This window comes from Rhagoletis zephyria, unplaced genomic scaffold (assembly GCF_001687245.7).
Source record: "Rhagoletis zephyria isolate East Lansing unplaced genomic scaffold, Rhagoletis_zephyria_1.1 Rzeph_scaffold_01363, whole genome shotgun sequence".
Taxonomy (NCBI): domain Eukaryota; kingdom Metazoa; phylum Arthropoda; class Insecta; order Diptera; family Tephritidae; genus Rhagoletis; species Rhagoletis zephyria.
The window spans coordinates 117,097-132,975 of record NW_016158447.1 but is presented as its reverse complement, the minus strand read 5'-3'; the positions used below and the strand labels follow the sequence as shown (position 1 = coordinate 132,975).

At 34.6% G+C, this 15,879-nt stretch overlaps 1 protein-coding gene across 1 annotated transcript in view; it reads left to right on the top strand.

Annotated features, from left to right (window-relative positions):
- Nucleotides 1–598: 598 nt before the first annotated feature.
- The window catches only part of LOC108363760 (zinc finger protein 1-like), a 50,896-nt gene continuing 35,615 nt past the window's right edge, over nt 599–15,879 (top strand). The window contains exon 1 of the mRNA XM_017617228.1: nt 599–1,774. Coding sequence (XP_017472717.1) covers nt 1,678–1,774 — 97 coding nt within the window. The 5' untranslated portion in view covers nt 599–1,677. The remainder of the gene's footprint in view (nt 1,775–15,879) is intronic.

Below are 15,879 nucleotides of genomic sequence, written 5' to 3'. Positions count from 1 at the left end.
TACATAGTTGATTTAAAAAAATATCACTTGTTTCCGTGAGGGTATCATGTGCCTTGAGTACAAATATGTATACAGAACAAAGCAGCAGGGGAAGTTTCCTATAACAGAACGAATCAAAACAGCAACAGCGTAGGTAAAAGGCGCAGCAGTCGAGTGCAATGGCAGCGATTGTGTGCTTGTCATTAACGGATGCCACGGTACTGTGCGCAACATAACGGTGAACAGCCCTTGTATTTGGCTGTTACGTAGTGGGCAAAATTTGAAAATCGAAAGATTGTTGAGATAGTTTTTCTCATGTGTTGGAAAGCACACCGTCGTAGCAGAAGTCACCTAAAGTTAGCAGAGCAACGTCTATAGATGCTGAGCAATGATAAAAACGGCTGGTAGTGTTCTATGTACATATGTATGTATGTATGTATTTAGCATGTGGTGGCTGTTATCGTTTTTGGTGGTGGCGTAGTTGCTGATTGTAACAGTGGGTAGTTTTAATGCATGGATGTTCAGCAGGCAGGTATTACTTTGCACAGTGGTAAAAAATTCTGCTCTCAGCTTATCGCCACATACACACACACACACAGGACGGCAGTGAATGGTGGTAGCGTCTGCGCCGACGCTGCTGCCAACTGGCACAATGCCGTTGACGGAAATCGGACGGGATTGTCGACTGCGGACGCCAGCAGTCACGCAGAATGGCAGCATGCCTGCGACACAGCCACACAAAAATCATCACAAGAAATTGTAGTAGCGACTAGAACGTCGCGCGGTTAACAACGCGTTGTTCCCCAAAAATAATTGGATTGAAATTCATATGAAAGCAAATTGTAAACTTGGATTTCAAAAGCTCTAAATTAAAGTGTGAAAGGAAATGAAAAAACACATAAAAAATAAAGTAAATTATAGAGAAGAAAAAATTATTGAAGAGCAAAACAAACAGTGAATAACGCAAAGTAAATTGAAATTATGTACATAGTAAAAAAAGTTACGGAGATAATTTGAATGTAAAAATTTGCAGTTGCAATAACTCAAACCCGCGTCCCCAACGCAATTGAAGCAGTAGCAGTCTTCGTGCTTTTCATATGGCAAGAGTATAGTGTCAGCCTAATAACATAAATAAACAACCGGTTGCATTGCCGCTGCTAAATAACAACAACATTTGAAAAGTGAACTCGAATTAATAAAAAAAAGTAATTGATAACATTTGTGGAGCGAAGTAAAATTGTGTGAATGCATTACGTACACACTGTGGTGAACTGTGCTTATTTAGTCAACTAAAGGTGCATAAAAAACACTGGGTACCTAGTTACTTTGTTCTTTTGACGCGCCACCATTTTCTAACGGAAATCAGACGTCGTCGGTTAATTTGTATCTACGCCAACTTTTTCGAAATAAAAAACTTTAAAAATTCAAAAAAAAAAAACACCCACACACACATATGTAAATACTTAATAAACACTTCCGCTCTTGCAATGGCGCCCGCACGCGGTTATAACTCTTAAAACAAGCAGAACAAAAAAAAATTTGAAACAAAAAACATTTCATGTAAAATGTATTAGCTCAAAGCAAAATCAAGTGAAAATAAATTGCCGTCGCATTTGCCGATTTTTGCTGATTTTCTTTGGCAAAGAAATCTTAAACGCATAAACTACGCGTAGGTACTAACAAAGATATCTCATTCCAATGTTGTCTTGCCTGGTGCCGTCGTCATCACGTTTTGGCCAAGAGGATAATATTATAAATCAAAGTATGCCATCATCACCAGCGTTTGCCGTGCAATGTAAGTGAAAATCGTATTTATTTAAGTACCTACCTCGATTAAGAAAACTATATAGTTTCAAGTAGAACATTTTGAGGTGAAAACACCAAATAAGAATATGATAAAATTTTTCGAAATTTTAACTTAAATTGAAATTCCTTTAAAGTAAATCGTTAGCTATAGGTTGACTGCGAAGCATTTTAAAGTCCAACTACTCTCAAAATTGCATTTAGAAATCATCGATTATATCACTGAATAACTCAGTAATCGTCCAATAGATCTGCTATTGGTTATGTGGTACTCTCGCTTTGAGATTCTGCAAAAATTTTGTTTTAAATCAGCAAATCTCAAACAAAAATATCTACGAACGAACATATGTATGTATGTATGTCAATACTTTCTAATTTTACACTCAGGAAAAAGTCAGCGACATACATTTCTTTCAACACATGATTTGGTAAATATAACTAAATAATGTAGCTATAACCAAATCATGTATTGCGGGAAACATATGTAGGTACTTAGTTGATGTAACTAAACTTTTTTCTCAGTGTAGGTACACACATAAAAAAGTCAGCTAAATCAATTTCCCTCAACACAATATTTGGTAACTATAACCAAATAATGTAATTATAACTAAATCATGGGTTGAAGAAAACTTATTTATTTGACGTAACTAAACTCTTTTCTCAGTGTACTTTGTGGAATGTCATCGAAAGGTGGTTATAATAAATCAGGAAAGTACAAAAAACCAGGCGCGCCATTCTATGAATAATCATCGATTAAACTGCGATTCAAAGATGAAAATATGAATTTTAAACTTTAAAACATTTTGATTGTACACCCAATTACGAAAACATGTGTTGAGAGATATAAATATATTTAGCTGACTTTTTCTGGGTGTAATCACTTTTAATTGTTTTAAAAGCTGCTCTGCCACCACCAACGTCAATTGAAAAAAAAACGCTTAAAATTACCGACCTGGGAAAACTGATAATACAAATCAAACTTGCAGAAATACATACTTAGTTTCAGCCGACTGCCGAACAGTGTAGGTAGGTAATACTTGCTAGACGAAAGGGTATGTCAGGCGAAGAAAATGTCTTCTTGTCAAAACGAAATCATTTAAAATTTATCGAAAAACCCCCTAATTTTGTCTGAGGTAACATTTTAATAATTAGATTTTCTTTCAAAAACAAGTCAGAAAGTCTAAGTGCGGGCGAAGCCGAACATTAAATACCCGGCGCAAATATTAAACATATGTTTTTCACCTTTCCGAAAGCTACCGGTACGTAGTAAGCCGGGGTGTATCAATTTTGAGTAAATTAGCGCCCTTAAATTTGGATATATTGAAGTTTCAAGCATTTCTGAAATTTACCGTTATATGAAAAGCGGCCGAAATTTCAATGATTCAATAATAATAACGTTTTGCTTTTATGTGGCAAGCACAATAACCATACCGAGTTTGGTACAAATTCGTAGAACGGTTACCGAGATACATATATGTGATCATAAGTGGGCGGTGCAACGCCCATTTTCCAAAATTTTATCATAAACGTATTTCTTGGTAGAGAATTGTTGCAAGCATCAATTTTGAATGAATTAGCTTAATATTTACTGATTTATAGAAGATTTCGTATTTCCCTAAATTACCGTTATATGGGATGTGGGCGTGGTTATTGTCCGATTTAAAAATGTTGGACCATATGATATGCTATACCAAGGCCAATAACTGTGCCAAGTTTGGAAGTAATCGGTGCAGCCGTTACCAAGATATGCACATGTAACCATAAGTGGGCGTGGCTACGCCCATTTTCCAAAAATTTATTAACTTATTTTTCATCTAAAAGTTATTGTTAATATCAATTTTGAGTGAATAATTTTTAGTAGTTACTAAAATATCGCAGTTTTCGGATTTCTAAAAATTACCGTTATATTGGAGGTAGGCGTGGTTATTGTCCGATTTTGCCCATTTTCAATACCATCGGTCCTATGCCCGAAATAAGTGCACGTACCAAATTTCGTTAAGATATCTCAATTTTTACTCGAGTTATCGTGTGCACAGACGGACCGACAGACGGACGGGCGGACAGACAGTCACCGCTTAATCGATTTATCTTTTATTCTGATCCTTTTTGTATACATTTGTCTAGATCTGTCTCGATTCGTTTTGAATACCCTTGTGCACAAGTGCGCTCGGGTATAAATATAGTTTTCTTATTTTAAGAAGCGAGTTTTCTTGAAGTTAGGAACTTAGGGGTTACTTCGTAGATACTTCTGCCCGAAGCAGTTTATGAAAACAAAATCATTTAACTTTAATTTAGAAATCAATATGGCAAAATAAGTTCGAGGTATTTTGGATTAAAAGTAAAACAGAACTTTTTTAATTCCACTTCCGGCAGCTCATCTCTCGCCATGACCCAAACCCTTTGGATCTGGCCTTTCCCAGAGCCTACCGTTAGAAAAAAATGAAGACAACATGCAGCGATGCACTGATTTAGACCGAGATTTGCTACTAAAACAAAAAATAACAATAAAAGAATTTCGTTCGGTATTCATTTTATTTTTTAAGTGATTTTCTGCAGTAGAAAGGTTTCCAGTATTCAGATAACAAATTAATAAAAATGTTGTACTTCCGTTTTCAATAAAACAAATACTTAGAATGTTTAGATTCTGGTATGTAGATATATCAGGTGAAAGCCCGGCCTATTCAGCTGTAAAAATCCGGTTTAAACGGTCCTCGAAATGTCAAGATTTCAAAATACCGCCTAAAAATATCAAAGAAACCGATTGAAACCGGCTTGGAAAAACTGAGTCAATCACCTTAAAACAAGGCGGTTCCCAATTTAAAAAATAAAAATAAATATATGGACGTTAAATTGAGAAACAGTATTGGTCAATGGGCTACAACAAATAAATGTAGATCTTAGATCTCGAATTAAATCCGGTTGTTCTCAAAACCTAAGTGCCTTATAAACAATGTTTTTTAAAACTAAATGGGAACTACATACATACATACATGCCTTCACGCACATGCATAGGTACTTTATTTTTCTTCAAATCTCGTACTTACATATTTTTTAGGGTACGTTCACATAGAAAGCGGAGCCGAGCGGAGTGAAGTTTTCAAATTGCTGTAGCTACATATATGAAAGTGTTCATACAGCAAGCTTTTTCAGAAACGTTTTGGGGCTGAAAGCAAAGCAGTTTTTAATTTTTAGTTTTCTATTTAATTTTTCTTCTTCATGGCGCTGCTGCAAACAAAATATCAAAATATTTAAATAAGAACGAATTTTTTCACTAGTCTTTTGAACAAAATTGAGCAAATATATTTGCCTCGTTCAGTGTGAAACCCTGGAGGTTCGCTTCGCTCCGCCTTTCTTCGATCGGCACCGCTCGGCATTCTGTTTAAATGCACCATTAGACAGCGGCGAAGCTTCGTTTTCATCTCTTATGAAGATTGTTTCGATTCTGAAAGAATATAGTGAATAGGGTGGGTACCATGTATCTTCTAATTTCAAATTTATAGAAAAAAAAACTATTCGTAAGGCTGTTGGAGGGACCTTTCAAGATCACCTCGCTCTTTTCCTCTTACATAGATATAACACGACATATTAAATTGAGGTTCAGAAAAAAATAATATTTCGTTTCGTTATTCTGGTTTTTACAGTTGTTATGGTCACGTCTGAGGATTATTTTGGGTAATGTTAAAAAAATCGGTTCATTTATTTGATAGAATGTGCAACCCCTTTCGATGTCTGAATTTTTACCTGAACTATTCCTCTTCTTGATCACGGTTTTAGAGTCAAAAAATTTAATTTATCCGTTGCAACCATTAAATTTAAAGGTATTTCGTCCTATAAACCCGAAAGCACTGTGGTCGTGCTTCAAAAACGTCTGAGCCCGACAAAATTTCAAGTGTGTTCCATTAAGTTGCTCATTTATCAATTTTGTTACAGAGACCCTCCTGTTATGTAGATGGTGATCTCACAACGGATATTCTGTCAGATCCGGATACAACTGCTAACCAATACTTGTATTTACTTTTATTCGCTATAGTTTATTCCAAATTTTGCACTTATCTTTCTGAATGGTTTATATTAAAGACAAGCCTGCATAATCCTTTTTTATACATACATATTTATTCATAAACCAATTAGAAAAGATCTGACCGGTTAAGAAGGAGCCATTTGCAATAGCATTTGAGAAAAAAAGCGTCTGACATTCGTAATTTTGAAGTTTGCTATTTCTGTTTTTTTTTTTCGCATATCTTTCTTTAACAGGTATATTCTGCACGTTACCGAAGATTTTGTAATCGGAAAATTTTATTACCAATAAATGTTACCAGTTCTTGTCACCGCGATTCTAGGTACGTTGGGTAAGGCAGTTAAAATATTCAGCAAAAATTCAGCTATGAAGAATTGTGCAAATTCTGGCATTGCATATTTCACGGGGCAATACTTTGTTACCAGCTTATGAGATGGCAACAAAATTTACCGGTTACAAGAGTAAACAGAATGCGAAATGTGTTTAAAAATTGACAGAAACTTTATTTACCGGCTACAACCATTTTATTACCAGCGCAGAATAGGCCTGTAAGTGTATATTGGTGGGGATTTATATCAGTGATTTTCAATAAATTTTTTGTACAAAAATAATAAATTGATTCACTCAAAAATTGCTTCATTTTTTCCAGGGTTTGAAAAACTGTTAGAACAGCAGCAACAGCACTATTCTTTTTGCTTTTGCTTCGCTTTGAAATTTTTTATTTTCATTCGAACAGCTTCGCTTATGCTGTGATTTTGAAAATTGTATTCTTTTTATCGGCAGTTTATTGAAACAATTGATTGCTTTCGATTTACTGTGATGAAATTTTGATATTGAATCAAAATAAAAATCTGTTCCCTATTGGATTATTTATGATTACGTTTTAGGAAATTATTCAGAAAGCTTTTTAAAGATTTAAATGTTGGCGTCATGCGGCAAATGCTTATTTCAAGACATCAAAGTGCCCACACACAAAAACTTGCAATCACATTGCTCGTCAAAATGACGGTTGGTAGGCCATCGGTGTTCGCCTGTGGAGTTCTGCGGTAACGAATTTAACATGGCGATTTCATTGGAACCTTCCGAGCGGTATGCGTGGCAAGACCTTTCGCTAGCGAGTTGCCGTACAATCAGTAATGTATGGAGTCTCTAGTTTATGGTCATCTCTTGTCACCAGTAGAACTACAGGGTAGTGTATTTGTGCATGCATACATATAACATCTTCTATTACTGCTAATTTAATGCATCGCAGCTCAGTTATAGTGTCAAATTTCTATTGCTTTGTGTTGCTTCCCTGTCGTTGTGCTTCCACAAATTAATTTTGAACTGTCTGATGGCTTTCGAAATTTCACAGCAAAATGGCAGCCAAAGCATTTGCCTTTTTTATGAATTGCTGTTGCTTTGCTTTCGATATCATAAATCCCGAAGTCAAAAAGCACAGCAAAAGCAAATTAAATTTGAAAAATGACAGCACTTTCAAACCCTTAGTTTTTTCTTTATGCTTCGTCTTCATATTCTTTATTTAATTTTGGTGCATTTCAAAGAAAATAATATGGCGCCGAAATTACAAATTTCAGCCAGAAAATTACTTTTTTCTTTTGTTTATCTTGTCAGATCTTGTGTAGTTGGATCATGATATTTACTGGTATCTTCTCATCCCAAAATTTTTAGGAGTTCTCAAATTTTCCAAAGTGAAAACTGCAATTCGATGCAAGGATTAAAAAATAAAATTTGTTGTTGTAACTGCATAAAAATTCACCAAAGCTTTTTTGAGGATTACTGTTGAGGTGACTGTCCTTCACCGGGTATAGATCTGGGTCGTCCCGGTTACTTAGACCCGTCGGTGGTGAGAACGTAAAAATTATCATTGTCTTCATTCTATGTTTTGTTTTTTTTTTTTTAATTTTTAAATTGACACAAATTTCGCATTCATTTGGGAGTTCAGTTTAACCTGAAAATATGGATAACTTGAGATTTATTTCAGATACATTTTTCTATATTTTCAACTGAACCACAAATCACACTGAATTTGGTACAACGCCGAAAACGAGTGATATCGAGACAACATAGTTGACTAGAGAAGATGACATTCATTCTTAACTTTTATTAATATTACAATTGATAGTAAACAAAAAGAAATAAAAAAATGTATTAATGTAAAATTGCACTGAATTTTGAAGATTGCCTATCCTTAAAATATAGAATTATGTCACAAAGGCTTAATTTTTTATAGCAAAACCTGGAAAATCTTTTAATATGAAGAGGCAAAATTACTAATAGTGAAAAGTTTTAAAGGCGGATATGGACTCTTTATCAACTCAAATCATCACTTTCAAATTTATTTGGGGAATTTTTACTCAGCCTCTAAATCTTTTCTTAACAAAATGCTTAGTTCAGGATGAACTGGTTATTGTGAAAACATTCAAAGTCACCGGACTTATTTCCCATATTAACGACTGCTAAATATTTTTCTGCTCTCTTGTTTAATTTTGTTTTTATAATGTTATCAGCAAATTTTGCTGAAGCTCAGGTCAGGCTGCTGGCATAATACATACCTACATGCTTTTAAATCTAAAAAGCTGTGCATCATCGTTTAAGGAAAACGACCGTCCTATCTAAGCTACTAGTAAATATTTTTTGCCTAGAATAATTGCCTTTATTCATAAACATATTTTGTACGAATTATTCATTCATAATTCTCAAAATTCACCGCATCTTGTTTTTGTTTTTTTTTTTAATTTTGCCTTGGAATTGTCTTATTTTTGCATTTCAATTGCAATTTTTATCAGTAAGCGTATAAGTATACATTTTCTATATGTTAGTATGTAAGTATATTCTTTATAAATATGAAAGTTGCCCTAGAAGCCTATCAGGTTTGTTCCAAGTATTCGACATTGATGTTTTATAGCAGTATTCATTTGTTTGTACTATGTATAGTATATGTACGTTTATTTTTTAATCAAACTGTAGCTAAGTGCTTCTTGTACTTTCGCAATTTGTTATTTCTGGCCATGGTGAAATTATAAAGAGGCGACTTTTCTTAATTATTCGGCTATCTAAAAAAATGTCTATATTTTAAAGGCAAATTTTTACATTATATAATATAATTTCCGATAGTTTCGATAGTCGATAGTTACAACCATCGATACTATCGAAATTGTCGACACTATCGATAGTACTATGGATAGTTTTGATTTGAAATTGATTTAATTGATTGAAATTGAAATTGCCAGTGAGTTGAACAATTTAAAAGCAGTTGTGTTTTAAAGTGCAATTTAAAAATTTGTATTTTGCAAAGAAGTATAATAACCAAAAAGTTTACGTTTTTTTTTGTAAAATGACGATTTTTTCAGGGTAAAATGACGATTTTTCAGCAAAAGCTCTCGGCAACGCTGGTCCCAGGTCTCTAGTCCCAAAAAAAGTTACTAGTTTGTAAGCAGTTTCTGAGCAGCCCACAAAACGAAAATTATGGAGGTAAAGATAATATCTTTCTACTTTTCTTAAAAAATTAGGAAATACACGTATCATAAAAATTTAACCAAACACAAAAAATATATATTTTTCTTTTTAAAGGCCCGTATACAGTTCTCAAGAAAAATCACAAGAAATATTTTTCATTATTTCTCTTGCTAGGTAAAGTACTTAGCGGTTGCTGTAAATTTTCTTGCAGAAATAAATATACGAGCATTTTTGAAGATAATTTCGTTGGAAGACAATTTCTTTTCGATTTCTTGTGCTTCATTTTTTATTAATTTTTCGTTTTTCTTGTAAGCTACGGACAGGCCTTAAATAATAAAATCTAACCACTAATTTTTAAACAAAAAAAGACCATAAAAATTTAAAAGTACCGTTAGTTGCTTTATAATCCATTAATTGGAACTAAAACACCTGAGGTGCCATCTTTCCGATAAAAAAAAAATATATAGAAAACAGTCAACTGATATACATAAAACAACATTCCGACGAATTCATAACCTCCTCCCATTTTGATGTCGGATTTTCGCTGTCCGAAGTTCGATCCTCGGATCAAGGTACATATACAGTGAAACTTCTCCTAACGGACACCTCTATTAGACGGACACCTCCCGTGGGCGGACATTTTTCCCTATACCAAGTTTTAAGTATAAATTTCGGAACAAATTACTCTCTCTTGGCCGGACGCGGACAGTTATTTTGCATAAAATTGACACAAAAACTCTATTGGGCGGACGCGAACCTCTTATCAACGGACATTAAGATTTCTTTTCATAACAAAACAAACAAAAACTTCCTTTGAGCGGACGCGAACTCCTCATAGGCGGACTACTAAATGGAAAAAGGGGACTTCCCGCACAAAATGTGATTGTTATGCACACATTTAGTTTGGTTTGCGCAGTGGTTTAGGTTCGTTATTTGAATTGTCAGAAACCCTTGGAGACTGATAAAAACATGAAAACTATTGATGAAAAAGGTACTGACACTGAAAAAAATTAAAAAATAAAACTTGCGTCAATCGACAATTTCCCAGTTTTTTATGTAATATTTCTATGATTTTATGTAGTTTATGGACTAAAATGTAATATTTATTTTTATTTTGTTATTACTGAATATGTACTTACGCACATAAATGAAATGTGCACTTTTGAAAAAATACATGCACATTTTTGTTTGAACGATGTAATATCAATATCTTTTATTCAAATAAGAAATAGTGACTATTCAATTAATTAAAACATTAAAAAGTTCTAAAATAGGCTTCCCCTCCATTAGGCGGACACCTCTCTTGGGCGGACAAAAAATGACTGACGGTGAGTGTCCGCCCAAGGGAGGTTTCACTGTATACTAATTTTTGACGCTGACTGCATATGCTATCAGCTGACTAATTCTGTTTATTTTCACCATACATTTTTGGTGAACTTTTTGTGACTTTCTCTTACCGAATACACAAATCGTCTGAAGTCACAAAAATTTATGTCTCAAATTTAGTGATTTGAGATAAGACTAACTTACTGAATACCAGCATAAAATTATAATTTGGCGTTGCACATTTTTTCTAGTTTTTTTTTACCACTGCTAAGTAAATACTCTCTACTTTAGTCAATCATCACTGCACAAATAAATCCAATCCACTAAACTTCGCTGTTTTTCACTACATTCAGCAATTATAGTAAGTACCATTCGCCTGCCACATTAGTCATCAGTAATTCCTATTAATTTTGATTTTCGTGCCCTAACTGCTGGCGGCTCAAATTCAAAACAAACATCAACCTACACAGTACGATTACTTATAAACACGTCGTTTATGTTTATATCTATACATATTTACATACATAGATGTATTTTTCAAGATCACCAAAACCCACTGTGTGGTCCTTAAATTCAGCACTAAGTAAGCATCGAATACACACTCATACAATGTATCTAAAGGGGCAATAAACATATCCTACTCATATCCACTCCTCAAACACATACGAAAAATTCACCTTAAACCGTAGCCGCAAAAAAAAATATTAGTGAGCAAACAAATATACACACGCTCGGATCATGCATCAAATTACAGATTACAGCAACAACTAACTCATCGTTACGTGCTGTGAGGTAAAAAAACACAATGGGAAGGAGTTTGAGCCAAGCACGCTTTTGTCAACACCGCTTGCACATAAAATTGAGCACACCAAAGTGCTGTACTTACTATGTGTATGCATATGCATACAAATGTATGTATGTATGTACATATCTGCTGCGCTTAGGTGGCATACAATGTTACCTCAACTCGATCACTCACTGGAAAAAGTGGAATAATAATAAACACCTTAAAATGCTGCTTCAACAAAATTATGAACCACAACAAGCAAAGGCAATAGCAGCAATAGTAGACGCAGGAGAACGTTTATGAGTAGCCCGAAAAATGGAAAACACTTTATTTGTAAACAAAAAGCATTGAATTTTTAAACAATTCTTTTATTGTATATTATTGTTATCGAACACGAGGGTCTTTCAACTCATTCTACGTGCGGTAAGAACTCTCGTTTGAGAGCCAAGCAGCGAAAACTTGATTATATTGCAGCAGAGTGGTGAAACAAAGTACTCAAAATTGTCGCCCGAGATATTGGAAAAAATGATTTTTTTTTTAATTGTACTATGCACATACATACATACATATGTACATATGAATGTAGTTATGTAATATATGTAATTGAGCCGGGGTACTTGAAAGATTACGATATGTTGCACGTGTGTTTTAAAGAAACAACTTTGTCTTTATTGGAAAATAGAATCGTTCAAAAATACATCAGATTTTATGTGGCTATTCATAGAGTTTTTGCAGGAGCAGACGGTCAATCGTTGTGCTTTAAAATGTTGCGATTGCAAGAAAAGCGTCATCAGAGTCCCATGTGTTAAAATCTAGCTGCTAAATTGTTTGGTTAAATATATTGAGTTGAGATCGGCTTAGTTGAGAAGTTAGAAGTCTCGATTGGAGATAAGTTAGTCGAAGGTCCGTATAGCATGTATCCAAATATTATAGTAAGAATTTTTTACCAGCATAGATGGTCAAAAAATGTCGATATTTATTTCAGTAGTAAGTTATTAGGGGAAAAATTAAACGTTCTTTTCTCGAGTTGTTATATTTCTTCTCTAAAAATTAGGTTTTTAGTTAAGTCAGGAATCAAACTGGATATGTTATATTGGCGTCGTATCCGCTTAGTTTTCCCATAATACTCTAAAATCGAACCAACAACAAACTTACAAGGCAATGTAACTGAAAAAATACTGTAGTCGGGGTGTTTTCAAATCTCCTAGTGGTCTTGTGCCGTGAAAAGGCTTCTGTAGTTCGGAGGTAGCCTTAACCGGTAGGTCCATCCAAACTCTTAGAAAAATTTGTGACCAGCGCCACATAACTCCACATTTCAAACTTCGTACAAAAATTGTGAAAATTTAACAAACTTTAACAGTTGTACCCGAAAATGTTAAACTTTTTATTCAGAATTAAATAATTCATTAAATTTTAGTAGGTTAAAGTGCAAATTTCAAGACGCTAGAAAATCGCGTTGATTTTTAATTATTTTTTTGGCTGACAGTGTTGTGCAGTTTCTTCTTCTTTCGACAATTTCTAAAAGGGGTTAGGATCATTGTAATAAAACTCGTAACACCAAAATACAAACAAAGGTTCGAGTGTGAAGACTGCCAGATGGTAGGTTCTCTTCCTTGTGGGGTATCTGAAGACGTCTATGTGGTCCTACCTCGGCACACCGCAAATTGGAAGAGAAGCTCGGCCAAACACTTAGCAAAAGTGTAAGCCCCAATATATTAGTATTATTATTTAATTTCTAGATACTTATTTTATTCAATTCAAATATTTTTTTTTTGTTTTTCCACAACATTTTTTCATCAAAAACGGCCCCAAACTCAATAAAAAAATTTGAATATAAATGTTATAAGGCCATAATTAACAAAATTAACAAAAATAATAAAATATATAATAGAACATGCGTAAATATTTGAATTGGAAATGAGCCTGTAATTAAAAAAATTAAGATATGAAAGTCTTTTTTAAGGTATGACTTTCATTTTAGTAAGCGAAAAACGTCATGGTAATTGAAAAAAAAAAACATTTCCAAATGCTCAAATATTAACTTCTTTAATTTCTTGGTTTTTAATACTTTATTGAATTATCTTTTAATACTTTAATTTAATTTTTCTGTTTCGTTTAAATTTATTTTTTTTTNTGGTTTTATTTCATTTGCAAAATGTTTTTCCAATCTAATACACATTTTGTGTATGCCCAATTCTTGGATTTTAAAAATTATTTCATTCACTAAATTTCTACATAAATCAAAAATATTAAAAATTCTTGATATTTTGGTTTTCAGTTTTCATTAAATAAAAGCGACCATTGTTCATTAAATAACGTTGAAAATTTTTTACAATACAGGCGTAAATAACCGCATAGGTAAGGCCATGCACACACGGTTTTTTATTTTGTAGTTGTATCTATTTCTGCAAATATATGCATCTGTCTCTGCTTGGGGCTGCACCTCGCAGAAATTAGCCAATTGAAAGGCGATTTTGTCACATACACATTAACGTATGATCCATTGTGTGGATATGTGTGTGTGCGAATGAGCAATTTTTGGCAGCCGAGTGGCTAATTTCATTACATTTTTTCTGACTTATTTCAAGCAAACGTTGACGAAGTACAGATGCTGTCTGAAAAATGTCATTTAATAGCAAAGAGAGCAAACATTTAAGCGAATTGAGTGAAAATTATTGCTGTCGAGAAAACACATGCAAACAAATACTTATATTGCTTTGCATAAGAGATATGTAATTCGAAAATGCACAAGTATTTTTAATTAACTGCACCTCAGCGCCATTTAAACGATCATTTATGCCACCATTTCTCAACAGCGCCATTGTTGAAACGCCACAACAACCTGTTAGGCCACATAAATACTAATTTGTTACATTAGCAAACACGGGAAAAAGGCCGCTGAGTGTACACATTCACACTGCAAGGTGCTATTGTATTTGAGTATTGGTAGCACCTCCTACCAATTACGACAGCAACCACAACAAGTCAAACCACAAACAAAGAGGCTCACACCGACCGAGTTGAGGCAAGCACAAGCTGACACAGACAAAGAGCACCTGCGTCGGCAACTTCCTCACTTCCCAACACATACAAGCACTGGATGTCGTCAGGTAACAACCTAACAGGTTTTAACCCTCATTGAAGTGAATGGCGCTCAGCCAGCCAAACAAACATACATATCAACAACGAGCGCACTAAATAGCATTGTGGCTGAGGGTTTTGACATGCGCACGCGAACAGGTACATTAGCGCCAGTCAGACAGCCATCCAGTGTTGCCACAAAAACACATGCTACCTTTACATTGTGTCACGTGACACACGCAGCACACACACCTGCGTATGCGTATACATAAAACCAGTAATAAATAACTGACTACCTGTACTGTTGTTGCTGCAATGTGTGAATGAAGTTGCCGGTAGCCCAAAGAGGCCAGAAGAAAAAGGTAAATGAAATTGTTGAATGTAGTTGTGGGAAATCCTAAATTTATGACCAGACAGCGGTCAGACAGTGCAGGCGGCATTTAGCAACATAGAAGGCAGTTAAAAAGTCAACGGCCAGCGTTTACCATGACTTGGCAGTATCGTTGAGTGAGTGAGTGTGTATTTGTTTTGGGGCTATGTATTTCTATTTGTACGCTCCGGTTGATCTATGGGACTCATCGCTAATGTATGCTTATCCTGCCGCTTGTGTACATACTCACCGTCGAGTGCGTTCTATCACAGTTGTTTATTTGTCTGGCTGTTTGTTACCTTTTTGGTTACCTTGCCTGGATTTGCTTTGGTTTTTGTTTTCACTACACTTGTCATAATCTGTTTTGTCGTATCTCTGGTACAGTGATTATTTCTATCGTCAAACGATAGGTGGGCGCTTCANTGGTTGACGCTAGAATTTGGTATCCATGTTTAAATTGTATCGCACCGCATATCCATGTCGCTTTCGATTTTCTTTTTAGACTGCAATAGCACTAAAGTCAAGGCCTTGGAAGCTTTATCTACCATTGGCTATTCACGAGGTTCTTTTGGAAAAAGGATTAACAAGCGTTGTAATCTAGTTGCCGGTAGGTTGTAGGTATATTTTCTATAATTGTAAAATTTCGTAATACAGGTTCCATCTAGGCCAGAGAAGATATTTGCAAAGTTGCATTTTTATTGTTTTCCAAAGATGTATGTTAAAGGAAGATATATTTGTTGCGTCCGCTAGCGGACCCGCTTTTCCAAAAACTTATAAATATTACTCACGAATTAGGTGCTACTTAGGGCCACGAAATTTAGTTTAGGTGCTCACTTAGCTTCAGACAAATTCGCAAATATGTGACGGCCCGCCGACTAACCCACCCACTAAAAGTTTCGTCGAACACTTGTAAACATTATTCAAGAATTAGGTGCTATTTACGTGACTTTTAGGCCCACCAAAATAAATTTAGGTGCTTACTCGATTTCAGAGAGATCCGAAAAAATGTGTTTTGCATCAGGTGGAATGTTGTAACGCCTTCTAATCTTAGTGGAA